The 26458-nt window shown below is 49.2% G+C and overlaps 3 protein-coding genes across 7 annotated transcripts in view; all 3 read left to right on the top strand.

The window, feature by feature from the left end:
* The first annotated feature begins 9947 nt into the window (after positions 1–9947).
* Positions 9948–18690, top strand: TNFSF12 (tumor necrosis factor (ligand) superfamily, member 12). 3 transcript variants are annotated; one of them, XM_004684655.2, is made up of 7 exons: positions 9948–10169; positions 10327–10374; positions 10995–11070; positions 11744–11797; positions 11882–11917; positions 16761–16885; positions 17063–18690. In XM_004684655.2, exons 1-7 carry the CDS (start codon positions 10011–10013, stop codon positions 17312–17314), a joined length of 750 nt encoding a protein of 249 aa, XP_004684712.1. In that variant the 5' UTR covers positions 9948–10010; the 3' UTR covers positions 17315–18690. The 3 variants fall into 3 exon arrangements, with proteins under 3 accessions (XP_004684712.1, XP_012582093.1, XP_012582094.1); XM_012726639.1 differs by having other exon boundaries at positions 10324–10374; XM_012726640.1 differs by lacking the exons at positions 11744–11797; positions 11882–11917 and having other exon boundaries at positions 10324–10374.
* A 27-nt stretch (positions 18691–18717) lies between these two features.
* Positions 18718–21615, top strand: LOC105853147 (tumor necrosis factor ligand superfamily member 13-like). Of its 2 annotated transcripts, none has more exons than XM_012726641.1 (6): positions 18718–19289; positions 19615–19696; positions 19863–19910; positions 20049–20167; positions 20400–20538; positions 20771–21615. In XM_012726641.1, the coding sequence occupies exons 1-6, from the start codon at positions 19035–19037 to the stop codon at positions 20878–20880; spliced, it is 753 nt and encodes a 250-aa protein (XP_012582095.1). In that variant the 5' UTR covers positions 18718–19034; the 3' UTR covers positions 20881–21615. The 2 variants fall into 2 exon arrangements, with proteins under 2 accessions (XP_012582095.1, XP_004684711.1); XM_004684654.1 differs by having other exon boundaries at positions 19035–19289; positions 19618–19696; positions 20771–20880.
* A 473-nt stretch (positions 21616–22088) lies between these two features.
* SENP3 (SUMO1/sentrin/SMT3 specific peptidase 3) overlaps positions 22089–26458 on the top strand; it is an 8456-nt gene continuing 4086 nt past the window's right edge. Inside the window, exons 1-7 of one of the 2 annotated variants that reach the window (XM_012726691.1) lie at positions 22118–22338; positions 23127–23852; positions 25185–25424; positions 25514–25625; positions 25709–25795; positions 26024–26171; positions 26301–26348. In XM_012726691.1, the coding sequence (XP_012582145.1) occupies positions 23138–23852; positions 25185–25424; positions 25514–25625; positions 25709–25795; positions 26024–26171; positions 26301–26348 (1350 nt within the window). In that variant the 5' untranslated portion in view covers positions 22118–22338; positions 23127–23137. Of the gene's footprint in view, positions 22339–23126; positions 23853–25184; positions 25425–25513; positions 25626–25708; positions 25796–26023; positions 26172–26300; positions 26349–26458 lie in introns of both variants that reach the window. The other variant, XM_004684652.2, reaches the window with a different exon arrangement.

Genomic DNA, 26458 nt, shown 5'->3' with positions numbered 1-26458 from the left:
GGTATAGGCCAGAGGTGTGGGAGTGAATTCGCCAGAGACAGAGTGGGGAGCAGAATAGGCAGATGTACTGCTGCGGGGAGCAGCGGGTGGGACAAGGGAGGTCTGCTGCGGCAGGTGGGTCACCTCCCTGGCCGGGGATTGAACTCGTGCTGCTTCATAGTGCCCTCAGAGAGGGCCCAGTTCAGATTTATTCTTAAATAAAGCCCTTATGCTTCAAGAAGACACATGCAGCATAAAAAGCAACAGACATCAAAGATCCAGTTCTAGTTGTTAACTCACTGAATTTGTCCATATCTGTTTCATCTCTCTGATTTTTTGATTTATAAAATGGGGATTACAGTATCACCATAGAGGTTTGTTGTAAGAACTAAATTAAATAATACTGTATACCTTAGAATTTCCACACGTGATAATAACAAAAGGAGGGGCTTCCCTATTGGCGCAAGGAGTGAAATCTCAGCACGATGAAGCTCTCCACAGCCACTGCAGCACAAGTTGGATCCCCAGCCCAGGAGCTGACCACCTGGCGCAGCAGACCTCCCCTGTCTCACCGGCTGCCCCCCTCAGCAGTGTATTCAGTTGGTCTGTCTGTTTTGCTCCCCACTCTGTCTCCAGTGAACCCTCCCACCCTGCCCCCGGCCATTGTATCTCTGGCCTAGACGCTGGCTCTTGTGTGTGCAAGTAAATAAATCTTTAAAAAAGACCACGGACAGCAGCATAAAAGCCCCAAAGGGCTGGTTACCAGTGCTTCTTGATTGGTGAACATGTGCAGGTGCTGGAAGAACGCAGGGAAGGTGAGGAAAGCTGCGCCCTGTGCTGCTTTTGCACGGCTGCTCCTGAGATTTGCCTTTTGTAATAAACTGAAAACATAGTAAGTTCACTTTTCCTGAGTTCTGTGGGCCTCTAGCAACTTAACTGAGCCTGAGGAAGCAGCTGTGGGGCTACAGCCAGTTGGTCAGAAGCAGACTTGCAGTTGGCATCTGAAGTGTGGCGGGAAGGGACGGTCTTGTCCAGAATCCGTGGAATGTGACACTCTATCCAGCTTGATGGATTAGCACTGAGACAATTTGGTGTGTCAGAGCTGCTTAATGCTAGTGTGTGGCAAACGGGCGCAGCTGTTGTCAGAAGTGAAGCACTATAGCAGAGCAATGAGAGTGGAGGAGACAACAACGAAAGTGAGTTTTTCCTTTGCCTATTCTAAAAAGATCTAGCCTTCACGAGGCCTCCCTGGCGGCCCAGGGGTTCAGTCTCAGTGTTATCACCATGAAGGTCTGAGTGGACCCCAGCCAGGGAACTGGCCCATAAGGCGCAGCAGACCTCTCCCATGTCATCTCACCCTCAGCAGTGTGTCTCAGTAGATCCACCTGTTCTGCTCCCCACTCTGTCTCTGGTGAGCCCTCTTACCCCCTGCACCTGTGCTCTGTATGCCAGTTCTTCTATGCAGAAATAAATAAACCTTTAAAAAATAAATAAAATAAATCTTAAAAAAGATGTATATGTAAAGAGAAAGATAAAACAAGATAGAAAAATGTTAACTACTGGAGAATAAAGGGAACAGTCTAAAGACATTGTACTAGCAACTTTACTGTAGGTTTAAAATTTTTCAAAATTAATTTCAAAATAAAGAGCTGAAAAAATTCCAATTTAAAGTATGATACATTATGGAATGTATACAGAAACTCCATTTGTGATAGCAAGTTTGGTAAAATAATAAACCAACTTTAAAATAATTAGTAAAGGAAAACAGAAGCAGAGAAGTGTCAGACCAAGGAAAGAGGGTTTCAAAAGGACAGCAGGAAAACAGAGATGCCCCAAGAACAAAGGCGGAGGCTACAGTGTACCTGGTAGCTGGCATGACAACCAGGCCTCAGGAGCACCCATTCTGTGGGCCATGCGGAAACAGGACAGGGCACAGTGAATGGCTGCTTGTGAAAATCCAGAGAAGGTCGGGGACAGGGGGTGGGAATGGGGGGAAGGAGACTTAGCCTGGGCTAATGAAAATTTTTTAAAGATTTATTTATTTATGCATACAAGAACTGGGGTACAGACCAGAGATGGGGGGGGTGGTAGTGGTGAGCAGATTCACCAGAGACAAGAGTGGGGAGCAGAACAGGTCGACTGACGAAGTATACTGCTGAGGGGAGCAGCGGGCGGGTCAGGAGAGGTCTGCTGCGCCATGTGGGTCACCTCCCTGCCTGGGAATCAAACACCTACTGCAGCGGCTTTGGACAGCTTTGTAGTGCTGTGCTTTAAACCATTGTGCCACCGGGAAGGGTCCGGGCTAATGAATTTTGATCTAAAGTGTGTGTGATGCACGGTGTGGCAGGCCTCTCCTGTCCTGCCTGCTTCTCCCCTCAGCACTGTATTTCAGACCATCTGCCTATTCTGATTCCTACTCTGTCTCTGGTGAATTCTGTCAGCATCTGTAACCTATACCCCAGCTTTGTATGCATAAATAAATACAAATAATTTTAAAATAAAATAAAATTAATTGTATGTGATGATAGCTTGGAAGGGTAGAGATGAGCATCCAGTCCTTTCCTAGGCTTGTTACCAACTCATCACAGTTTGCCTATTGGGAGTGGAGCGTGAGGGCTGTCCAGCTTAACCTTAGAAGTCCCTCCTCCTAGGACTTTCCCCAGACCCAGTTTGCAAACCAGAATGGTCAGACTGTTACCAATATTCAAAATTCATTAGTCGCTGCCAGTCCTGGATTAGATTATATTTTTTCATTCAACAAACTTTGCTAGTTCTGGAAATACAATGACCAGTAAAGCACACAGACCCCACCCTTGCAGACCATGTGAAATTCTTTCTTTGTACTTAGGTGGTATTAATCAAACCAAGCCTTTAAAAATTTTTAAATTTCCTTTCTTTATAACAGTAGAAAATTTAAGAAGAAAAGTGTAAAAAGACAAGGGAGAAATCATACTGGCAGATTTCCTTTCAGTATTTTTCCTACATATTTCCCAAGTCACTTCCGATCAGTGTCCAAAAAAACTCAAGTTAATTTTCATTTTGGCGGCGAACCAAGAACAAAAAGGTTAAGTGTGTTGAATTAATTTTTTGAGCCAAAGTTAAAAGCTCTAAGGATGATTTGTGTCTCCAAGGGTCCAATCCTTGTTTTTTTCCATTAGCAGGTGTGATCACAGCCCAGCCCAGTGGGGAATGATTTTCCCTCTCCTCAGCAAGACTTCTTTCTTTTTACAAATTAAAATGCTGCATTCACCTGATAAGAAATAAAATAGAACAGAAGCGATTAGGATGAAGACAACAGCCAGTGCCCCGCTACTTCCCATTCTGGTCTACCCTGTCCCACTCTCAGACAGAACCTAGAGGCAACTGCTCTTAATAGTTTCTGTTTTTAGTACTTCTGAAAGTTACTTCCCAAATTCTAACTAAAATGCCCTACTTCACTGGACGCAATAGGAAGTGTCCTAAGGCACAGAGACAGGACTCAAGGACAGAACTTTTCTGTTCCTGTGGCTCTTCTCTTCCCAATAGTGACCATATTATTATTGTTTTGTTTATATTAATAATTTTGATTTTAAGTAAACCTCTATTTTTCCATACATTCTTGTGAGTGTCTCTGGGAAAGAGATCACTTTATAATTCCCTTTTCCTTCTTTTTGGTTGCACCCTTTTTTCGGTTTCTTTTTTTTAAATTCAGGTTTTTCGGCTTTTTCTGCAAACACAGGTAAGTCTTCCAGATTTTTTTCTAGGTTGACTCTTGAAGTTGAGTCCAATGAACATTATTTACATTACTGTGGCTATATGGATATTGGTCAAGTTCAGGTTGAACAGTAGGCAGGATGAATACTTTTTCCTCTGTGCCCTCAATCCCATAATACAGAATGAGTCAAGCATTAAGATCATAACCAATAATGTATCAATTAAATAATATCATATCATATGATATCTTACTTTTTCTTATAATAAATTATTTTCTAAAGATTGGAATTGATTTTTCTTCTTTTTTGTTAAAGATTTATTTACCAAATTTTTGTTAAAGATTTATTTATTTATGCATACAGAACTGGGGTTCAGGCTAGAACTGGGGGCAGTGAGAGGCTTCACCAGAAACAGAGCGGGGAGCAGAACAGGTAGATTGAAGAAGTACACTGCTGAGGGGAGCAGCGGGCGGGTCAGGAGAGGTCTGCAGTGCCAAGGGGGTCAGCTCCCTGGCCGGTATTGGTATTGAACTCACACTGAAGCCACTGAAGCCAGTTTTGCAGCGCCACTCCTTAACCCTTTGCGTCCCCAGAAAAGGCCTCATGCCTGGAAATTTTTTGTGATAGGACACATCAACTAAAAAGCTTCAGCTGGGATGGGGAGAGGATGGCTGTCAGTGGGTCCCCCAACTGCTAGGCTGAAGAACATTTATTCTGGTCTGCCAACATTCATACAAGAAAACTTAATTTCCTTTAGACAATTGATTTCATTTTTATGGAGACACACTGATATTTTATCTGAGAAGTGTCGGAGACTTTGCCCCCCATCACGGATTATTGGGGGGCAGAACAGGCAGGGTCTCATGGTGGGAATCTCCGCATCTGCGAGCCGCTATTCCTTGAAAAAGGGGAAAAAGGAAAAAAAGTGGAGCAGGTGTGAGGAAGACACGGGAATGGGAATTGGGTGCAAGTCTTCCTGCTCTGCCTTTAGCAGAAGTTTTATTTATACACTTCAGGCAAGCAGAGGGATGACATTAGCATATGAAATGGGCTGAGATCGCAATCACCTTTTTGCTAAGAATAGCCTGGGGTCGTTTTGACCTTTAGTTGAAATTATAACATTTAAAAAATCAATCTATCAAGGTTAAAAACAGGTACATAGATTCACAAAGTTTAAGACTAATATTACTATATTTACCACAGTGAAGATTAACCAAAATAAAGTCCCTTAAACATTATCTATTACTTAAAGGCTTTCATTCTCATAGAGACATCCTAGGGGGTAAAGTAAAGTGAGGGCTGGAAGAGGAAATTTCTTGTAAATCAAATTAAGGTAAGGTTCTTTGAAAAACTTGTTAGAATGTTTAAGTTTTCTTGAAGTCCAGATGGTAGAAAACCTGATTACCTCTGCATAAGCGACTTGGGTGAATTTCCATATCCAAAGACTAGAAGAAGGTAGAAAGTTTGAGTGGTTATTTAGAAAAGGAATAGAAGCTGAATGTGAGGTAGAGTGATAAGATTTGGGTTTTCCTCAGTCTGGCAGTGAGAGAGACTGCAGTAACAGCCATTTGTTTTTATTAATGAGCCAGTTGTTTAATGACTTTTGACTTCGAGAGGAATTTCTCACCCTGGTGCAGTACTTGCTTGTCAGGGCCAGGTAACGCCTTCTGAGGCTGAGGCAGTCCAATTGTAAGCTGAAGGTTGCTCAGAATATTTTGATATTACAATTATACAAAAAAGGGAGGTCATAACATAAGTTAGCATGGAAAGTCTGATTTTTCAGAGCATTTCCCCTCCATCCGTATCATGTCTGTCGATAGAGGTTGCATAGCTTGTGTCAGAAAAGATATGATTTTTGAGTGACAAAGTGATGTGGAGTTATTAGAGACACGGTTAGCCAGGAATTTTGTTTTTGTTTGTCAATCACGTCTAAATTTTTAGTCCCACCTCTCCCACTTTCTTGCCTGCCCACTGAGGACATTGCTTTTCTTCAACAGCCTAAATGAACAGCCATGGCTGTCATTCCCTTCTCCCATTTGACTCTATGTTTTTATCCTTTTATTTCAGTGGTATCTGAGGAGAAATTCGAGACAAAGGCCTGGTCTAGAATCAGAAACCTTGTTTTAGTATCTAGTTGTTCCAGTATCTAGCACCCAGGTTGATGGTAGTTGTGGCTCATTCATCAAGCTCAGTGGAGCTGAAGAGCTACTTATTAAATATCAAGGTTATGTCACAAACACAGAGCTTGAGTTTAATCTCAGAAGTCTGACTTCAAGGGTCTTGGCCTCAGAGGTGAGGAGGGAGGCTGGTAAACTGAGGAAGAAAACCAATATTAAATAATAAAAATCTAATGGAGCTAATTTAAAGCTCTAATTCGCTTAATAGTAAAAGAACTGTGAATCGGGGAGCCTTTCATATAACAAGCAGAAAACAGCCCTGGAAATCATACAGAATGAAAGGTTGTGAAAGGCAGAAAAGGAACAACACAAGGGAAGAGTGATTACTTTCAGGCTTAGGTAACCTACCTACTGGGGAAAAGGTGTGGCAGGTTATCTCATCTTCTCTTGGGGATTGGGAAAAGTTACTTCACTATGCATACCAGAAAATTCAACACTGACCAGTTAGGACCACATTCCTAGAGAGGCTGACACCTCAGGGAGTTCTTGAAGCCATAGCTAGGTTAAGTGTTAAGTCTTGGAGGGCTTAGCCCACTTGGGGCCTGTCCTTTGCTTTTGAACCCCAAGGTACTTCAAGAAAGAACCAGCAGAAAGAACTGCCTTTACCTGGATTGGGAATTTTCAGCTGGGGAGCTCTCTGGTCACCTGAAGAAGGAAGCTTATGGCAAAAACAGACTCCCATGGCTAAAAGTTCAAGGCCTTACTCAGCTCCAGGCTGGTGAGAAGCCCCAACCTCTCTCAGGATTACACACAAGTGCTTTTTCACCTAGCTCAGACCACAGTCTCTAGTACCAATTTGTACCTCATGTTTCTTTCCTTGACTTTTTCTAACTCTTGCCCAATCGTCTCAGAAAATCCTTTTCATCCCATTATTCCTTTTTTCATGTCATCTGTGCACCCACATAACCCTAATCACAGCTGTATTTTAAAATTTATTTATTTATACATACTAGAACTGGTATGAAGAGGTGTGGGGGATGAGAGGATTACCAGAGACAGAGTGGGGAACAGGACAGGCAGACTGACTGAAATACACTGTGAGGGGAGCAGCAGGCGAGACAGGAGAGGTCTGCTGTGCCATGTGGGTCAGCTCCCTGGCTGGGGATGGAACTCCCATGCAGTGGCTGCGGATAGCTTCATAGTGCTGTGCTTTAACCTTTTTGCCTTCAGGGAGGGTCCATAGCTGTTAAGCACAGAATAATGGCAACCAAATTCTTGCTTGTATCAAGGCAAAAAGGTAGATTACAAGTCTGAAGTAAAATGGAATTAGAGTCATTTCTATTAAGTTATAGAGATCCTGAAAATGACCAGAATTCCTTCTGGGTTTTCCACCAGAGCACAATGCTCCTCTGCTTTCCTGTATTAAATGTCATCCTCTAGAAGCCCAAATGAAGCGTTTGTCCACTCAACCATTCACTGAAGAGGGTCCCTATTTGTCAGACACTGTGTTAGGCCCTGAATATAGAGAAGACACATGCGGCCCTGTCCCCCTGAAGCTTTCAGTTTAACATACTAACAAATGTAGGTGACAGCTGAAACCACGTCCCCTCATACAGCTACATTTAACCATGACTCTTCCACTCTCTTCACTCGCAGAGGTAGTATTCCAAGAGACTTCTAACCAGGAAGATGAAGCTGCAAATTAACTTTTATTGTTTATTCAAGGAACTTACTAAAAAAGCCATCAACTCTTAAATAAAATAAAAGCATCAACTGACATTTGTACTCAAGACTATTTGAACCCTCACCTCAAAATCATGCATGTTCATTCTAAATTACAAATCTCTGATCCAGTTAATTTTCAGGATCTAATTGGTTTTATTGAACAATTCATGAACCAGGCAGCACCCCATCTAGTAATCAGAAAGATACTCAGAAAAATTTGCAAAAATGAAAGGGAAGAGGGCATAAGCTGACTGAATAATTCCATATTGACTAGATAAGACTATATTCCTGGAGGGGTTGAAACCAGTTAGACTATATACCCGGTCCTGGGGGCTTAGCATGGGGCCTTTATTTTGGGACTGTGGTTTACTGTATAACAGCTCTTACCCAACTCCAATCAACCCCTACTCCTACCCCAGCATTGAAAGACCTGCCTTAAAACAGACTTCAAAGTCTTGATACATAGTACGGCCTTTCTTATCTCCCTGTGAGGCATTTTTCAGACTGTCAAGGGTAAGCAATAAATTCTGTTCTGTCTTATCAACATGATGTTCTAGTGGTATTTGGATATTTGTCAGCATTTAACAGGTGCTGGGGAAACAGTAGTGGATGATGTCTTAACCCAGTTTACAATCTAGAGACAGACAATAGGCAGATAAGCCAGGAATGTGATCTTATATTCTACAGTGTCTAGGGAGAGTGTAGCCAAATACATACTAAAATTGTGATGACTAAGAAAGAAATAAAGGGCACCAGAACAGAGAATAAGGGCAATGAGAGTCCTAATTGTGAACCAGGATTTGAAAAACTCTTCTTCTTTTTTTAAATTTATGCATACAAAAGCTGGGGTGTAGGCCAAAGGTGCAGGGGGTAAGAGAATTCACCAGAAGCAGAGTGGGAAGAAGAACAGGCAGATCAGCTGAAATACACTGCTGAGGGGAACAGTGGGTGGCACAGGAGAGGTCTGCTGTGCCCTGTGGGTCACCTCCCTGGCCTGGATCAAACTTGTGCTGCAGTGGCCACAGACAGCTTCATAGTGCTGAGATTTAGCCCCTTTTGCCACCATGGAATTCCTGGGAAACTCTCTTTAAAGTGACTTAAAGCTGGGGCTAGGGGTGGACTGAGTGTTGCAAATAGGAACAAGAGCTGGGTGGGAGGGGCACCCTGGTGGCACAGGGGTTAAAGACAGTGAAATGAAGCTGTCACCAGCCACTGCACGACAAGTTTGATCCCTAGCCAGCCAGCAAGGTAACCTTCATAGTTCAGCAGACCTCTTCTGTCTCCCCTCAGCGGTGTATTTCAGTAGGCCTGCCTGCTCTGCTCCCCACTCTGTCTCTGGTGAATCCTCTCATCCTCCATCCTTCCCTGGTCCTCAGGCCTGCACCCCAGTTCTTCTATGCATAAATAAATAAATTTTTAAATAATGGGAAAAAAAAAAAGAAAAAAGAGCCACGGAAACCCTGAAGCAAGGGAACAGTTAAGCAGATTCCATAATAGAAAAGACACCTCCCAAGACTGACGTGGGGGCAGGCATGGGGCTAAGCAGAGGCCGTAGGCTGGAGTCTCTGCCCTGACTTACTCCTTAGCATAACTTTTCTCCTTTTAATTATTACACCTGCAGCAAGATTGTTTTCTAGTGTTTTTCACTGCAAATGTGCAAATGAACATCACAGTATAAACTTCTGATGGTCTTACCGTTTGCAAAAGCATCTACCTGGCAAAAAGGGCCCAGCTTTTCCCTAATTCTTTTGAAGGGCTGGAGTGACTCCACCTGAGGGGTATTCAGAAGTGTCCAGAGGAATGGATTTGGGGAACCCCCTGAGGGGGTGTGTCTGGCACATGGCCAGGAGAGATCTGCCCTCTTTAGCAGCAGGACTCTCAAGTTTAAATCAAGTCCCAAAGGATTTGCTGAAAAAACTGAAAGCATGACCCCAGGACGGTGATGTTCTCAGGGTCTTTTCCAGTTTCTTACAGGAAAGCGAGTGCAGCTGAGAAAAACCCTAATGTTGACGAAGGTGGGGAGTAAAAGCAGTCTGGGGTGGTGATCGTGCTTCAGAGTGCTACATGACAACCCCACTGTCTCTGGAGAGTTTCCAGGTCACCTGTAGGGTCCCGGAATCTCGCCAGTTCACCACCGCACAGGCCTGGGTGGAGTTTCTGCTCATTTGTGTTTCGCTCGCTCTCGGGCCTGGGCTGGGAGAACCCTCCGCGACACCCGGATCTCCGCCGGCTTCAAGTTGACACACCCGGCGCCCGCTCGTGCACGCCGGGCGCTGAGGGCTCTCCGCTCCGAGCCGCTTGGCGCGCCCAAGCCGCGGGCGCTGGGCTCGGAGTTTAATCACACAAACAGTGTCCGGCTTCCTGTCCTCATCCCCCTCCCGCCGCGTTTCCCTTGCCCCTCCCTCTCCCCAGCCCGCTCCGCCCGCCCGTCCCCCTCCCCCGATCCCTCGGGTCCCGGGATGGGGGGGCGGTGAGGCAGGCACAGCCCCCCGCCCCCATGGCCGCCCGTCGGAGCCAGAGGCGGAGGGGGCGCCGGGGGGAGCCGGGCACCGCCCTGCTGGCCCCGCTCGTGCTGGGCCTGGGCCTGGCGCTGGCCTGTCTTGGCCTCTTGCTGGCCGTGGTCAGCCTGGGGAACCGGGCATCGCTGTCTGCCCAGGTGAGGCCCTGCTGCACACCCCTCCCTGGTCAGCTGAGGAACAGTCCGCTGAGCAGCTGATGGGCCGGGTGGGCTGAGGGCAAGGGCCCAGGAAGATGGGTGGAGGGTGAGAAGTCAGGTGGAGAAGGACTGGGTGACGCTGCCTCCTTCCCAGCAGGAGCCTTCCCAGGGGGAGCTGGTGGCAGAGGAGGACCAGGACCTGCTGGTGAGTGGGTATGGGTGCTGTCTGCAGGTTGTTGGGAGGTGAGTGTGCACTGAGGATGAAGGGTCTGCTCTGCCTGTGCCAGCTGTGTCAGGGATGTGTGCACCAGTGCAGGGTATGGGAGGGACAGTGACAACTGTGTGTGAGGGCTTCATGTCACCTGAGCACAAACTGTTTATTTATTGGCTGTGGCTGAGATGGGAGGACGAGCTACAGGCGCCTGCCATGGTAGAGGCATGCTGGTTGTGTGTGCAGGGTGTGGACCCATTGTGCATGCTCACTGGCTACTGGCATGCCCAGCGTGCCCATGGAGCACAGGGTCTGTGCTGGTTCTGTGTGTGTTGGGGAGTAATGGGAGAGGGGTGTGTGTGTGAAGATGTGGCTGGGCTCCTGGAGGGAGTGAAGACTGGGGCCTGTCCCCAGGACCTTGCCTCCGCCCCTTGGCCCCAGAAACACTTGGCTGAGGAGCTGAGTCCCTCCTTAAGAGATCTGTGCTAGTTGCTGACTGTGCCTGTTCTGAACCCCCTCAAGCCACCCCCACCCCGCCACCCTGTCAGTCTCAGTTTCTGTCTCTGGGAATCCCTGGCAAGACCCTGGTTAAGTCCTGCCCTTAATCCCCCTAGGGACTGAATCTGCAGCCAGAGAAAAGCCAGGATCCCATGTCTTTTCTGAAACGACTGGCTCGGCCCCGCAGGAGTGGTGAGCATCCTTTGGTCCCCACCTAGGGAATAATAACAGTGGCTGGTTTGTGATGGCTTCTAGATTCATCATTGTTTTGTTCATGGTAACAGCCCCTGAAGCAGGCAGAACAAAACCATCATCCTCATGTGTGAATACAGAAAGTGAGGTACAGAGCGTGAAGGGGGTTCAGAGTCATACAGCTAGCCAGCTGAGACTTAAGTCTAGAACTCTGACCCTCCCTCTGAAGTGCCTTGCATCATATGGGTCTGCTTCTCACCTTAGGCCCTATCCCACATACAAAGGAGGGATAGGCAGAGGTTAGGAGAACACCTGAGGTCCTGATGGAGGTGAGGTAGGGGAGTCAGAGATCTAGGCTCCAAAGACTTAAGAGTGGGGTGACCATGTGACCACATATAGAGGTTTGCACGAGATTGTTCTTGCTTACACCTGTTAACCTCAGTGTGACTATTAATAGCACCCCTTATGCTCTTAGAAGTAGCCCTGTCAGTTTGGATGATCAATTATATAGTCATTCTACTTATGAAGGAAGACAAAGCCTGAGAATCAGGCTGGAATCTGGACAAGAAAAAAGATGCCAGGATTCTCAGGGGAATAGGACTGAGGAAATGGCTTCTGGATCTCCAGATGTATGAAGGGCTGCTTTGCCCATCTGTATTTCCTTGATTCTCAGCATCTAAAGGCCGGAAACCCCGGGCTCGCAGAGTGATTGCAGCCCACTATGAAGGTGGGTGATGGATGAGTTGTGCCCAGGGAGGAGAGGGACGGAGGGGGAGGGCAGGGCTCACCAATGCATTCCTGTGTCTTACAGTTCACCCCCAGCCGGGACAGGATGGCGCGCAGGCCGGTGAGACCCGTCCCCACCTCTGAGCTCTCCCCTCACCCTCACAGCACTAGCTTTCTGGAAAAGGAGCCCCTCAGAATCTTTGCTTCCTCACTCTCCTTCCCACCTTCAACTGTGGAACCCTGAAGCCAGTTCACAAAAGTCTTCAGGACTTGGTTCTCTCAATTCCCAAACCTGTGCGTTATAACTCAGGCACCAGACCAAGGAAAACTTCTGCCCCTTCCTGGAACCCAGGCAGAACCAGCCCCGCCCCTGCCCCCAACCAAACCACAGGCCCCAGCTTCTCCTTAGTCCTCACTGTGCCCAAGAACACAAGGACTTTGACTCCTTCCTCTTCTTCCTCTTCCTATTCCAGGAGGTTTCATTGCTCTGATCATTTTCCTCAGAATGTTTCTATCTCTGCACTTATTTTCCATCCCTACACCACCCCTTCCTCATTCAATATCTAAAACCCAGCCTCCAGCCCTTTCCCCATTCCATGTTCTTCCCACTCACTACTCTGACCCAGTGTCGTCAAGCAAAGCTCCCCTAAGCTGCATTTTCATTATTCTGTTGCTTTGGTCTTGATTTCCAGTTCCTTCATGGTCCAGATGAAATCTCTCTTTCTTGCCCACTCTGTGTGTTCTCTATACTTGTTGGTTAACACTCCTCCCCACCAGCATGTCTCTTCTGGACTTGGCATATACTGTTCCCACATCTGTAATGTCCTTCCCTGAGACAGGCCAGGAAGCAAGACATGAGGGTGATGTGGCCTAAGAGGTTGGCAGCCAAGGTGGATAAATGTAGATGAATTCAGCATATGGCCTGGAGATAGGGCTTGCTTGTGGGTGGGTTGTGCAAGATACGGGAAGGGGGGAATCAGAAAAGACTTCTCGGTTTTTTGTTTTTTGTTTTTTTTTTTAAAGATTTATTTGTACATACAGAACTGGGGTACAGGCCAGAGGCTCAGGGGTGGCGAGAGGCTTCACCAGAGACAGAGTGAGGAGCAGAACAGGCAGATCGACGAAGTACTCTGCTGAGGGGAGCAGCGGGCGGGTCAGGAGAGGTCTGCCACGCCATGTGGTCACCTCCGGGGCAGGCGGGTATCGAACTCATGCAGAAGTGGTTTCAACTTCTTAGTGCAGTGCTTTAACCTGCTGCGCCACAAGGGAGGGCCAGACTTCTCGGTTTTTAACTTGAGCATCTTTGGGAAAAGGATGTTGTTTACTAAGATGGGGTTGACTAAGGAAGAAATAGGTAGGAAGGTATGTAAATTAATAATTAGATTTGAGATCTATTAATAAGCAAGTGAATAAATAACAATAAACAAGTGAGTTCCATGAATAGACGGCCAGATCAGTAGATGTCGTAGACTAGGTCAGATTAGGGCAGGAGGTATGAAATCAGGATGGCATCAACAGTTACAGGATAACATGCCAGGGGAAAGAAGGGCCGAGAGCTTCTGCACATGTGGAAGTAGAGAAGAGAGGGGAAGAAACAGGGTGTGTGGGGGGTAGTCTACTGGAGCATAAGGAAGAAAGTTTCAAGGAGGATGTGGCTGTCTCTTAACTGTGGCTCAGGGGTCACATGAGATGAGAACAGAGAAATAACCCATGGGTTTGGTAACATTAAAAGGCAACTGGTGACCTTGATGAGGGTGGTTTCAGTGGAGTATTTAGCATGGAAATCAGTGTGGATTGGTTAAAGAGAGAATGGGTATTGGGAGACAGTGATAGCTTTCCATAAGTTACTCTGGTAACTTACTCTGCTATGGCCATAGCAGAGAAATGGGCCCAGTGGTGGAGAAGGGTGTGGATCAAGGCAAAGTTCAGTCCTTTTAGTGGTAAGTAATACTCTAAGAATCTTGGCTAACAGTTACTGAGTTCTAAAAGGAAGATATTCTGATCATCTACATTTTACAGATGGAAGTCTCCTGTCCCAAGGTCATGACAATATTAAGTGGTAGAGCCAGAATTTGAACCCAGCTTACGTACTTCTGTAATGGACATGACCTGTGTAAGAGGAGATTGTTGGTGCCGGGGTGAAGGGGACCTGCAGGACAACATGCAAGAACATGGGAGGGGATGCTTTTCAGAGGAACAGAAAGTTCCATTCCATTCATGCATGAGGGTCAAAGAAACTATGAGGATCGGTCGGCTTGTAGCATAGGTTGAGGGAGATGAGGCACCCACTGTCTAGATCCTCTGGAGAACTAAAGTCTGGGGCAGGAGGTTCGAGGAAAGGAGATACAAAATCCCTATCTTGGTGAGTGCACAAGCAAGCTTAGTTGGGGTGGGGAGTGGGGGGAGTAGGATTGCCAGACAGTAAGGAATGTCCATTTGAGGTTTGTGATTATGAAGCTGAGTGATATCAAACAACCTTCCATTGTCCCAAGTAGGCCATGCCCTTTGGTCACAACCATCCTTTGCTCAAGCTGGTTCTGTAGCTAGGAATGCCCTCTCTCCTCTCCTCTTACTCTTTATATGGCAGAGCTGCCTTCCCCTATGGACCATTCACTCTAGTGGTTGCCATGATATTTATTCATTCACTCAACAAACATGCAAACAAACCTGTTATCTGCAAAGACCAGGCCAGGTGCCCACAGTGAGTAATACCCAGATTTGTTTTCAAGGAATCAGTGTTTAAGAGAGGAGACAAGCATATTAATGTGTAAATTACAGTGTACCATGACAAGAACAATAATGAAAGGAGCCAGAGGCACATGCTTGCAAAGAGGAAGACAAACATTTTATATGGAGTCAGGGACTCCTTCCCAAGAAGGCGTGGCTTCCCTGGACCTTGAGGCACAAGTATAAGATGGATGAGGTTCAGATAGAAGGAATCACTTGTGCAAAAGTTGTGAGTGTGCGGAGTCTTATGGAGGCTGGAGGCCCAGAGAAGCTCACTGTTGGCTGAAGGATAAAGTGCTAGAGGAGCAGGATAGGAATGGAGAATATGGATGCCACGTCACATGAAGTCTGGAAGCTATTCTGAGCTCGAAGCAGGAGAAGCAGGATCACAGCTGCATTTTAGAAACATCTCTTTGTGGCTGTGTGTAGGAAATAAACTGGAATAGGCAAGATTGGAAACAGGAAGTCAAACAGCGAGAAAGGAGGCCAAGAGGAGTGCTAGTGAGAAATGGCGGAGGCCACCCTGGGGAGGGAGACACAATGAGCTATTTAGGCAGCAGAATTGCTAGGAATTGGTGATCAGTGAATAAGGTTGGTCGAGCAGACGGAGGCTGGGATAGCCAATAAGAGTTAGAACCTTGAGCGAAATGTGGAATACATGTTAACAGAGTGAGTTTGGGGGATGGGCCAAGCTCAATTTTGGTCTAGACGAGTCTGATGTGCCCAGGCTGTTCTGATGGTGGCAGTTAAGAATAAGGCAATGCAGAAAACATTAAGGCCAGAGACTTAGATGGCAGTCTGCAGGGTGTAGGCTGTGGGAATAGGTGGGAATAAAAATCTCATTTTCCTGAGACAGTACCAAGGACAGAGTCCAGGGCTGGCGGAAGATGAGGGGCTGGTGCAGGCAATCTTTCTGACACCACCAGTGAGGCCTGAGGGAACCCAAACAAAAAGAGCTGTGACTTGGCTAAGTTGGCCTCCTTCCTGCTATCTTCCTACCCATGTTTGCCAGAGCAGGCCAGCTCCGGGGCCAGAGATGCAGTGGTGAGTGCAACCATTGCCCTGTCCACTTGGGTGCATCAGATGGTCAAAGACACTTGTAAACAGCATGATATTCCATGTTGGTGACCACTGTGAAGGAAAAAGGGCTACGTGAAGAGATTAAGGGAAGCAGGGCTGGGGCTGGGGGACCAGTGAAGCTCTTTCTGAAGGATTGAGCCCTGACTGAGAGAAGGTGCCAGGCAGGGAGGAATTCCCAAGAGAGTTCTGGGAAAAAGCCTGCGGGGACAATGACCTTCATGTGTGGCAGGAACAGAAAGAAGGCCAGAGTGACTGGAGCCTTTAGAACTGGAGGAGTGTGTAGATCAGCAATGAAGTAGACTGGGCATGGTCCTTGGAGGACCTGGGAAGTCACTTGATCCTGTGCTTTGTTGGTTTATTGTTTATCTTCTATGCAATTTGCAATTCTTGAGCTGCTCTCTTTTTTGGGGGTGTGGGTGAGGCCGTAGTGGCTTTATTCAGAGACTTAGCATACCACACAATTGACCCATAGCTTGCCCTCTAGTCACAGAACTGTACAGCTGCCACTATAGCAATTTATATCACCACAAAAAGAAACCCGGTAGCCTCGTCACTACCCCCGTCTCTCTAAGAAGTAACTGCAAATCCACTTCCCTTCTCTTATTTGAACATTTCATAAAAATCCTATCCTATGGGGTCCTTTGGGATTGACTTCTCTCACTTCGCATGTTTTCATGGTGCATCCACATCAGAATGTGTGAGAACACTTCATTTCTTCATGTCAAACAGTATTTCCCACTGCCTTTATCTAGTCATCAGTTAATGGACATTTGGGTTCCATTTTATCCTTTTTAATTTTAACAATTCAAGTAACAATTCAAGTAGTGCATGTATACATTCTTGGAGTAAAGAGACGAACAATATAGACACAAAAGAAAAAACCACTCCCATGCTTCTTTAATCCTGCTCTTCTCCGTACAAGTAACTGGCAACCACTGGCTCTATCGTTCTGGTCATACATGCTGCATCTGGTCATACATTTCTTCAATCATTTCCTATTACACTCTGGGCTCCATCAGGTGTGGTTCTGCCCTGGCCCTAGGCCATCAGTATATCTTCCGGGTAAGGTGGGCCCCAGAGGTTTATCATCTCAATGGGGAGTGTGAGAGAGTCCTGTAAAGGGACTTTCCCCTCTCCTTCTGAATATCCACATTCAGGTTCAGACGGGACAGTGAGTGGCTGGGAGGAGACCAAAATCAACAGTTCCAATCCACTGCGCTATGACCGCCAGAGTGGGGAATTTATAGTCACACGGCCTGGGCTCTACTTCCTGTACTGTCAGGTAAGCTTCCTGGGTGAAATGGGACCCGAGGAAGAAGTGACTGGTTTAGGGGGTGGTAGCAAGCTAAATCCTGGAGAGGGGCGTGCTTGGGGTTTGGGCTGGGTAGAATCCTGGGGCTCTAAGGGAACTGGAGACAGAGGCAAGCAGAGGCCTGGACCCCTCCCCCCGACTCCCCAGGTGCACTTTGATGAGGGGAAGGCTGTCTACCTGAAGCTGGACTTGCTGGTGGATGACACGCTGGCCCTGCGCTGCTTGGAAGAGTTCTCAGCCACAGCAGCCAGTTCCCTGGGGCCCCAAATCAGGCTCTGCCAGGTGTCCGGGCTGTTGCCCCTGCGGCCAGGGTCTTCCCTGAAGATCCGCACCCTCCCCTGGACCCATCTCAAGGCTGCCCCCTTTCTCACTTACTTCGGACTCTTCCAAGTTCACTGAGGGCCCCTGGTCTCATGCTGGCTTTCCCAGGCTGACAACTCCCCACAACAGCTCTCCAGCACCCTGTCCCCTCTGCTCTGGGTTGCTCCTCCCCCGACTTGCCCCACCCTCTGTAGGCTGCCAGGGCTTCTTCACGTTTTCCATACCACATAAATATCCCCATTCTTGTCTGGTAACGCCCCCACCTCTGACTCTCCACTCACTAGCTCCCAAACCCGATCTTTCAACACCCCCATTAATCTCCCAATTTCCCTGCCCCCCCCACCCGCCACAGGACACTGCCCCCTGCCCCCCAGGACACTGTTTTACTGTATTGTGGGGTGAGGATGGGTCCTGAATACTGCTCTTCAGGCACTAAGTGGGACTGGATGCCAGAAACTGGGACTAGGCCAGGAGTTCCCGAATGTGAAGGGTAAGCGACTAAGACAAGCGCCTTCTCTGATAATTCCCTGTGGATTTTAAAAACAGATATTATTTTTATTATTTTTGTGACAAAATATTGATAAGTGGATATTAAAGAGAATAAGTCATTGTCTCTCTGTTTATTGGGGCTTAGGGGACATTCTCAGCATAACTGAGAGTTACAAGAAGGGATTCTGGGAATTGAGGAGTGGGGTGCAGGATATCTGGAATTCCAGGGTGACCTACAGGCTTGGGAATGGGAACCTACATGCCTTCAATTGCCCCCTTCAACCCCAAGGTGTGAACAGAGTGGAAAGGCAAATTGCCAGGGAGAAAAAAAAATCAATCCTCTGCCCAAGGTCCAGTGGAAGCAACCTCATTTACCTAGAGGCCCGCTTCCTCCTGTGGGGAATCCCTGGCGGGGAGGAGCCGAGGCCCTTCCTCTTGGCAGCTTTGGGACATTCAGCAGGTGCTGGCACAAGGCCTGACTAGGATGTGGGGTGGGAGCAGGCCTGGAAAGGGGCTTAGAGTCAGTAAACAGGACTCCAGGGCCCAGAAACATGGAAACCTGGGTCCCTGAGTCCAGGGGACAAATCCTACAGAGGTAGGGTGCTCGGGGCTGTCTCTTTCTCTCTTTGACCAGAGTCTTATGTAAGAGCGTTTCTCGGGAAACAGGAAGTCTTTCTTGCCAAGTTCAGCACAGGGAGTAGTGCAGGCCTTATTCCAACACACCCAGCCTGGCCTTAACCCCAGAGCAGTTTCTTGCTTCCTCGACCCTGGCTTTCCTCCCCACGGACTCCCCCTTCCCTTCTACCTTCAGTCACTCCTAGCAAATCTCCCCAGTGATCTTTCTCCCTGGCTGGAGTCAGAGGGTCTTCTGTCCTCATCCCTTGACCCTCAATACTGTCCTGCTTGCCTCTCCATCCCTCTTCCTGGCACTATACCCCAGAGCCAGCCAACCTTCCCTCCCCCTCTTCTGGGGCCGCCCCAGGGTTCCTGTGCTCTGGCCGCTCCTCCTGGGTGTCACTGAAAGCCCTGTCCTTCCTAGACAGACTGACATCAAATCATCCAGAGGTTGGAAGAAGGTGTGTGTATGTGGGGGAAAGGTGGGGGGTGGCTCAAGACCACACTGGTCCTGGAGCAGGGTGCCAGAAGCACCCTCAGTGCCCCTAGCTTGCTTTTCTCCTCCCTCTTTTTATTCTCAAGTTCCTTTTTATTTCTCCCTTGCGTAACACCCTTTTTCCCTTCTGCACCACTGCTCCCTGTCACCTTGCCACCCCACTCCTGAGGCCACAGCTATTGGGAGGGTCGTCAGCTCATGCCAGACTCACCTTCCTTGCTAGCCCCTAAAGGGACCCCGGGAGGTATGGGGGCTCCGGTCCGGGAGCCAGCACTCTCAGTTGCCTTCTGGTTGAGTTGGGGGGCAGCTCTGGGGGCTGTGGCTTGTGCCATGGCTCTGCTGACCCAACAAACAGAGCTGCAAACCTTAAGGAGAGAGGTGATCCGGCTGCAGAGGAGTGCCAGGCCCTCGGAGAAGGGGGCAGGATATCCATGGCCGAGCCTCCAGGAGCAGGTGAGTAGAGAAGAGTTTGGGAGAGAAGGATGGGTGTCAGGGTGGTCTCTGGGCCTCTGGGTTCTAGCTTTCTGATCTGCAAAGTGGGTACAAACGAGGGTCCTGGGTTTGGAGATCAAGGGAGCAGCCATTTCAGGAAAGGAAATTGTTAAAGATTAAATGCTTCTCGTGCTTAACAGATCCTGGAGGAGCGCCAGCACCAAGATTCAGGTTGCTGGGGAAAGGTGTAGGAGAGATGGGAGGCATTCCTGGGGCAGCGGTTGGGGGAGGAATGAGAAGAGAGGACTCCTGTCTCTTAGACTAACTCTAACCATCTTTCCACAAGCAGAGCTCTGATGTCCTGGAAGCCTGGGAAAATGGGGAGAGATCCCGAAGGAGGAGAGCAGTGCCCACCCGTAAACAGAAGAGTGAGGCCTCTGGGGTACCACAAGGGTGGGCGGTGACCAGTGAGGGAACCTAGCAGCGGACAACTTGGAGATTGTTGCCTGAGCTGGGGGTGGGGGGGTGAAGGGCTGACAAGTTGGGCAACTGGGACCGGTGAGCGCTGCTGAGATTTCCTCCTTCTCTCCTCAGAGAAGCACTCAGTTCTGCACCTTGTTCCTATTAACATCACCTCCAAGGGTGAGCACTATTTTATATAATGGCTTTTTGGGAGGGGCAAGATCTGGGAATTCTGGGGCTGGCAGCTGGGCCCTAAAGAATCTTAGGTGAAGTGTCTAAGTGTACTGGAATCCTGACTACCATATTCCTCACCTCCAGAGGACTTGGATGTGACAGAGGTGATGTGGCAACCAGCTCTCAGGCATGGGAGAGGCCTGGAGGCCCAAGGATATGTTGTTCGAGTCTGGGATGCTGGAATTTATCTGCTGTACAGCCAGGTAACCCCGAACGTGGGAGACCAGAAGCCTGTTTTCTATGACCCTGTATGCCTGGTACTACGGGTTTCTTTCTTTTTCTCTTTCTTTGGTATTGCGGGTTTCTAATCATTCTGTTCATACCAAACTTAGAAGACCCTTGTTTCCTTGGTTCCCATCTCTGGGGTCCCGAGGCCCCCCCAGAATTGAGCCACGCCATCCTGCTTTCTTCAACAACTCCTGCCTTTCCTGCCAGGTCCTGTTTCATGATGTGACTTTCACCATGGGTCAGTTGGTGTCTCGAGAGGGGCAGGGAAGGCAGGAGACTCTATTCCGATGTATACGAAGTATGCCTTCCAACCCAGACTGGGCCTATAACACCTGCTACAGTGCAGGTGAGAGTCATGTGGGCAGCAGAGGGAGGACATTTCTGACCAGGGGGAAGTGACGAGGGAGCTACCACAGCAGGTTGGCAGCCTGGGCATAAAGGCAGATCTGAGGAATGAAGGACAGAATACTTAGGTACTTTCAGGAAGCTGAAAAGTTGAGTTGGAGAAGACAGGGTGAGACATCAGAGTATCTGCATCACTGTGCTTCACTGAGCATCAATTTTCTCCCTTTTCTCAGGTGTCTTCCATTTACATCAAGGGGATATTCTGAGTGTGGTAATCCCCCGGGCGAGGGCAAAACTTAGCCTCTCTCCACATGGAACCTTCCTGGGGTTTGTGAAACTGTGATCATGGTATAAAACGTAGTCCTGAGCTTGAAAACAGCCAAGAACTGACTAGACAAAGGACAGGGAATACCTTCCAATGGAACCTAGGGTTTGACAGGTTATGACTCTTTGTTCCTCCCCTTTCCCATTCCACTCCCAGCCTTTGATTTCATTTATATTAAAGAAGTAGAGTATCTTGCTTATACCCCCTGTTCAGCCCCAAATTCTTAGGGAAGTGAGGAAGGAATGCCAGGCATTGTCTCCATGTGCTTTGGGTCTCCCTGGAATGCTTCCAGAACAGCACCACCATCTAGCGGCAGTTTGAGAGAATCATCCTACCTACAGGCCTAAGTCCTCGGGGCCTCCCCCTCCACTCAGGGAATTTCTGACACCCTCTGCCTCTCCCCTCTTCGGTCCCCCAACCCCCCCACAAAAGGCCTCATCCTCACTTCCTTCTCTCACCTACTGAGCCCCAGTTGTCATCATTATCTCCAGAGGTGTATTTATTACGCCCCCCATCGGCAGGAGGTGTTCAACGAGAGGACTGTCCCTTTGCTGTCACATTACACTTTGGGTTCGAAGTTTTGCCTTTATTGCTCTGCACCCTCCCTGGCATGGTAGGGCTACTCTTAAGTTCCTCAAAGTTGGGACCCGTCGCCGGGGAAGCCCTGGAAGAATCGGATGCCCTGGTGTTGGTCCTGCATCACTCTCTGCTCAAGCCTTGCTTAAAGTTAAATAAAGAGGAGAATAAATGATACCTCGGATCCATTTCCCCATTGCCTGGCCTCAGCCCCTTCCCTGGGTCGGAATCTCCCTGCCCTTCGGCTTTCCTCGGCGTGCTCCACCAGATCAAAGGATCACGACCCTGGGTTCCAGCCCGCGAGTGCGGAGAAAGTAGGGGACACGCAGTGGGGTGTGAAGTGGCCCGCGAAACGCAAGCGCAAAAGGGCCGGGAACCCGGACGCCTCCCAAGCATGGGTCAGGGAGTGTGCGCAAGCGCAGTCCCCCGTGACGGTGTTGGTGGAGGTGGGGCGGTGGGAGACTAGGGGCGGGGCGGTCCCGTCCCGTGGCGTTACGTTCTTGGGTGGGTGGGACTAGGCGCGTGTGGCTGCGCGGCGCTGTTCGCCGGGTGTGACGTACTAATAGTGCGCCGCCACCGCCGGTGGGCCTGGGGCTCGCGGGAGGGGAAGAGGAGGAGGTGGAGGAGGAGGAGGAGGAGGAGGAGGAGGAGGTGGTGGTGGTGGTGGTGGTGGGGGGAGGTGGTGGAGGTGGAGGCTGAAGCAGAGCAAGAGGCGGCCTCGGTGGGGCGGCTCAGCGGCGCGGCGCGCGGCCCAGAAGCTTTGAAATCCTGAATTGGTACAGCTGCGCCTGAAGACAGCAGGAGTGGCGGGGCCGCCGCCGTCGCCGGAGAGATGAGCCGGGAAGCCTGAGGCCGGAGACGCCCGCCCTCGGGCCCGTCCGCCCGGCTTCCCAGCTCCGGGTGAGGACGCCCCTTCCCCTCCCCCCAGTCCTGCCTCGGCCTCTCTCGTTTCTGTATCTCATTCCCACCTAACTAGGGTCCAGGAGGCCCTCGAAGAGGCTTCCTAATCATAAGGCCCATGCTCGCGGGGCTTGCCGAGCCTGTAGGACCATACCGGTGCTGGGACGCATTCTAGTCTCCCGGGACTAAGCGTGAGAGGGGGCTGGGCCAGCCTGTCTCGCGCGGCGCAGTTGTCCCAGCGCCTTCATTCACCTGGATGAGCCTGGAGTCAGTTTCCTTTCAGTTTTCTTCAAAATTCGTACCTCTTATGAAATTGTACTCCCTGCCTTGCTATCCCCATTCCCTCCTGAGACGCCCTGAGCATGCCCACAGCTCCCATTCATTCCAGGATGGTAGAGAACTCTCTTCCCACTTTAAACCACGGTTTCCATCTGAAAGTTTTGTCCACCGCAGATACTGAGTCCGTAAAGACGCGCTGAGCTGTGTCCCTTATTAGGCTCTCAATTAGGATAGCCCTGGTGGCACTAAATAGAGAAAACAGAACTTGTAAATACTGGGTTTAACTTGGGGACCTGAAGGAAAAGATCCCTGAGGCCTGCTGCTTAGCCATTCTTCCTTGTCTTTTTCTGGGCAGGGGAGAGATGATGACATGGACTGTAGAGTGCAGCGAGCCCCTTATTTTAAGTTTTTTAACCCCCTTCATTAGTAATTTGCATATGGCTTTAGGGGAGAAATACTGAAGAAGAGACAGGATAATTGGATTCTGATACTCTAAACTTGTTTTACAGGCGACTGGAAGATGAAAGAGACTTTACAAGGGACGGGGTCTTGGGGGCCTGAGCCTTCTGGACCTGGTATAGCTCCAGTTTACTCAAGCCCCAGACGAGAACGACTTCGATGGCCCCCACCACCCAAGCCCCGACTCAAATCTGGTGGAGGTTTTGGGCCAGATCCTGGGTCAGGGACCACAGTTCCAGCCAGACGCCTCCCTGTCCCTCGGCCCTCTTTTGATGCTTCAGTTAGTGAAGAGGAGGAAGAAGAGGAGGAGGAGGAGGATGAAGATGAGGAAGAGGAAGTGGCAGCTTGGAGGCTACCTCCCAGATGGGGTCAGCTAGGGACCTCCCAGCGGTCTCGCCCACCTCGTCCTATTCATCGAAAAGCCTGTTCACAGCGCCGCCGCAGAGCTATGAGAGCCTTCCGAATGCTGCTCTATTCAAAAAGCACCTCGCTGACATTCCACTGGAAGCTTTGGGGGCGCCACCGGGGCCGGCGGCGCGGCCTTGCACACCCCAAGAACCATCTTTCACCCCAGGAAGGGGGTGTGACACCACAGGTGCCATCCCCATGTTGTCGTTTTGACTCCCCTCGGGGGCCACCTCCGCCCCGGCTGGGTCTGCTAGGTGCTCTCATGGCTGAGGATGGGGTGAGAGGGTCTCCACCAGTGCCCTCTGGGCCCCCCATGGAGGAAGATGGATTAAGATGGACTCCAAAGTCTCCTCTGGACACTGATTCGGGTAAGATGGTAAGGGAGCACAGGAGGGGCTGGAGGGCAAAGATCCTGGAGGATCAGAAGCTTCTCTCTGAGGTGTGAACTGGCCCTGAGAAATGTAGAATCACAGAGTTGGGAGAAGGGGGAGCAGAATAACTATGAAATGTCTCATTTTTTAAAGATTTATTTATGCATACTAGAACTGAGGTGCAGGGGGTAAGAGGGTTCACTAGAGACGGTGGGGAGCAGAACAGCCAGATTGACTGAAATACACTGCTGAGGGGAGCAGCGGGCAAGACAGGAGAGGTCTGCTGTGTCCTGTGGGTCACCTTGCTGGCTGGGGATTGAACTCATGGTGCAGTGGCTGCCAATAGCTTCATAGTGCTGCGCTTTAACCCATTTCTGCTCGCAGGGACAGCCCACCTATGAAATATTTAAAACTCTACTTTGAGCAGGGATTAAACCTCAGAAGTCAAGGCAGGGGCATAGCATCCATAAAGAGGTATCCTATGTAAAGATGAGAAAGGGGGCTTCCCTGGTTGTGCAGGGAAGACCATGCTATCAAGCTATTGGCAGCCACTGCAGCACAAGTTGGATCCCCAGCCAGCCAGGGAACTGACCTGCAGGGTACAGCAGACCTCTTATGTCTCACCTGCTGCTTCCCTTAGCAGTACATTTTAGTCAGTCTGCAGTTTAGTCATCCTCATCAGCAATGTGTGTTTTGCTCCCCGCTCTGTCTGGTGAATCCTCTCACTACCCCCCACGCGCGTCAGGGCTGCATGCCAGCTCTTGTATGCATAAATAAATCTTAAAAAAAAAATGATAAAGGAAGATATGACTTAGAAACAATCAGTTTTGTTCACTTGAAATTCCTCTTTGGCCTCAGGATAAGAGGCTCTGTGTGCACATCTCCAGAGAGTGCCATTCTTAGTGTTGGACCGTAGTACAGTGAGTGGTGGAGTACAGCACCTTTGTGATTGTAACAGTCTCACTTAGGATGTTTCTCTTGCAGAGAACCCCAACTATATTTTAGGCTTTTTATGACTGTACTTTGAATATTTACTGAGCCTTTGGTGATAAGCCAGGTACTGTGGTAGGTGCTAGGCATATGGCGGTGACAGGTATCTCTGAAATTTACCTCTCTAAAAACTGTTTTTGCTTTCTTCTTGTCTGAGTAGGAATGTTTCCTTTATGTCCCTTTATAACCTCTTGGACATGCTTATCTCATGTCTTGCTCTTCAGCATTTAAATCGGTAGATTCTGCTCAACTCACTCTTCATGCTTTTAATTTGTGTGCATCATATGGTCCTCCCATAGCCAATTTCTCACCTCCATGCCCTGTTTCTCCTGCCAACAGGCCTTCTCTCGTGTACTCTTCCCAATGGCTTTGGGGGACCACCTGGTCCTGAAGGGGAGCGGAGTCTGGCACCCCCTGATGCCAGCATCCTCATCAGCAATGTGTGTAGCATCGGGGACCATGTGGCCCAGGAACTTTTTCAAGGCTCAGATTTGGGCACTACAGAGGAGGCAGAGCGGCCTGGGGAGAAAGCAGGCCAGCACAGCCCCCTGCGGGAGGAACATGTGACCTGTGTGCAGAGTAAGGAACCTAGAAGCCCTGGTCTCTTACAGCTGATCCTTAGATCAGAGTCTGGAGGCCTCACCTGACTCCTTTCTCTTCCCACTTAGGCATTTTGGATGAATTTCTTCAAACTTATGGCAGCCTCATTCCCCTCAGCACTGATGAGGTAGTAGAGAAATTGGAGGACATTTTCCAGCAGGAGTTCTCTACGCCTTCCAGGTGAGGTGTGAAAGAGGTGCCCTTCAAAAGAGGACTGGCAACTGGGGGATGGGAAGAGAATGCTGCTGCCTTTTTTCCCATAGGGATGTACTTGGGGAGAAGGAGGAAGCTAGAGCGGAAGGGGAGGAGTCTGCAAGGCAAGGTGCCAACACCCCCTGTAAGCTGACTGGGTGGGTCTTCACCTGGGACCCTGAAATACTATGTGTACCTGAGTATTCATGTGTCTCTTTTCGGGGAGTTGGCCACTAGTAGATCCACAAAAGGACCACAACCAAAAAACACCCCAAAACAAAACAAAAAAATGGGTCAGTTTAGACTCTTACCTTAGGTAGTAGATGGTGCTTCTGTGTGCCCCAGCCCCCCTCGTCTCTTGTGTGACTCCCTTCTTGTCTACCCAGGAAGGGCCTGGTGCTGCAGCTGATCCAGTCATACCAACGGATGCCAGGCAATGCCATGGTGAGGGGTTTCCGAGTGGCCTATAAGCGGCATGTGCTGACCATGGATGACTTGGGGACCTTGTATGGACAGAACTGGCTCAATGACCAGGTAAGAAGGGGCAGAGAAACAGGCCCAAAAGGGGATTCAGGGACCCGGGTGTCTGGGGCCCTCTGCATGGGGGAGCCCTGTACCCATGCCGCACCCTCCATGGCAAGTTGCCCCCAATCTTCTCTGCAGGTGATGAACATGTATGGAGACCTGGTCATGGACACGGTCCCTGAAAAGGTAGGCCCAACCAGTACTTCAGTCCCTAGAAGAACTTCTGCAACACTAAGCAGCTTTTTCAGTTCTTTTCATCTCTTCCGTTTTACATAAAATGGATCTCTGTTTTTGGC

The sequence above is a fragment of the Condylura cristata genome, unplaced genomic scaffold (assembly GCF_000260355.1).
Source record: "Condylura cristata isolate star-nosed mole 26May11 unplaced genomic scaffold, ConCri1.0 scaffold00017, whole genome shotgun sequence".
In the NCBI taxonomy this organism is placed as follows: Eukaryota; Metazoa; Chordata; class Mammalia; order Eulipotyphla; family Talpidae; genus Condylura; species Condylura cristata.
The sequence above is the reverse complement of the archived record's forward strand: the minus strand, read 5'-3'. Positions and strand labels throughout refer to the sequence as shown.

What these genes read in the sequence shown, in the direction of transcription:
- TNFSF12 (XM_012726639.1), top strand. Translation starts at nt 10,011, where the DNA reads ATGGCCGCCCGTCGGAGCCAGAGGCGGAGGGGGCGCCGGGGGGAGCCG. An exon ending in ACAGGATGGCGCGCAGGCCG is followed by an intron (nt 11,918 to 16,760) that starts GTGAGACCCGTC and finishes ATCCACATTCAG; the next exon opens with GTTCAGACGGGACAGTGAGT. An exon ending in TCTACTTCCTGTACTGTCAG is followed by an intron (nt 16,886 to 17,062) that starts GTAAGCTTCCTG and finishes CCGACTCCCCAG; the next exon opens with GTGCACTTTGATGAGGGGAA.
- LOC105853147 (XM_012726641.1), top strand. Translation starts at nt 19,035, where the DNA reads ATGCCAGACTCACCTTCCTTGCTAGCCCCTAAAGGGACCCCGGGAGGT. An exon ending in TATTAACATCACCTCCAAGG is followed by an intron (nt 19,911 to 20,048) that starts GTGAGCACTATT and finishes CCTCACCTCCAG; the next exon opens with AGGACTTGGATGTGACAGAG. An exon ending in TTTATCTGCTGTACAGCCAG is followed by an intron (nt 20,168 to 20,399) that starts GTAACCCCGAAC and finishes CTTTCCTGCCAG; the next exon opens with GTCCTGTTTCATGATGTGAC.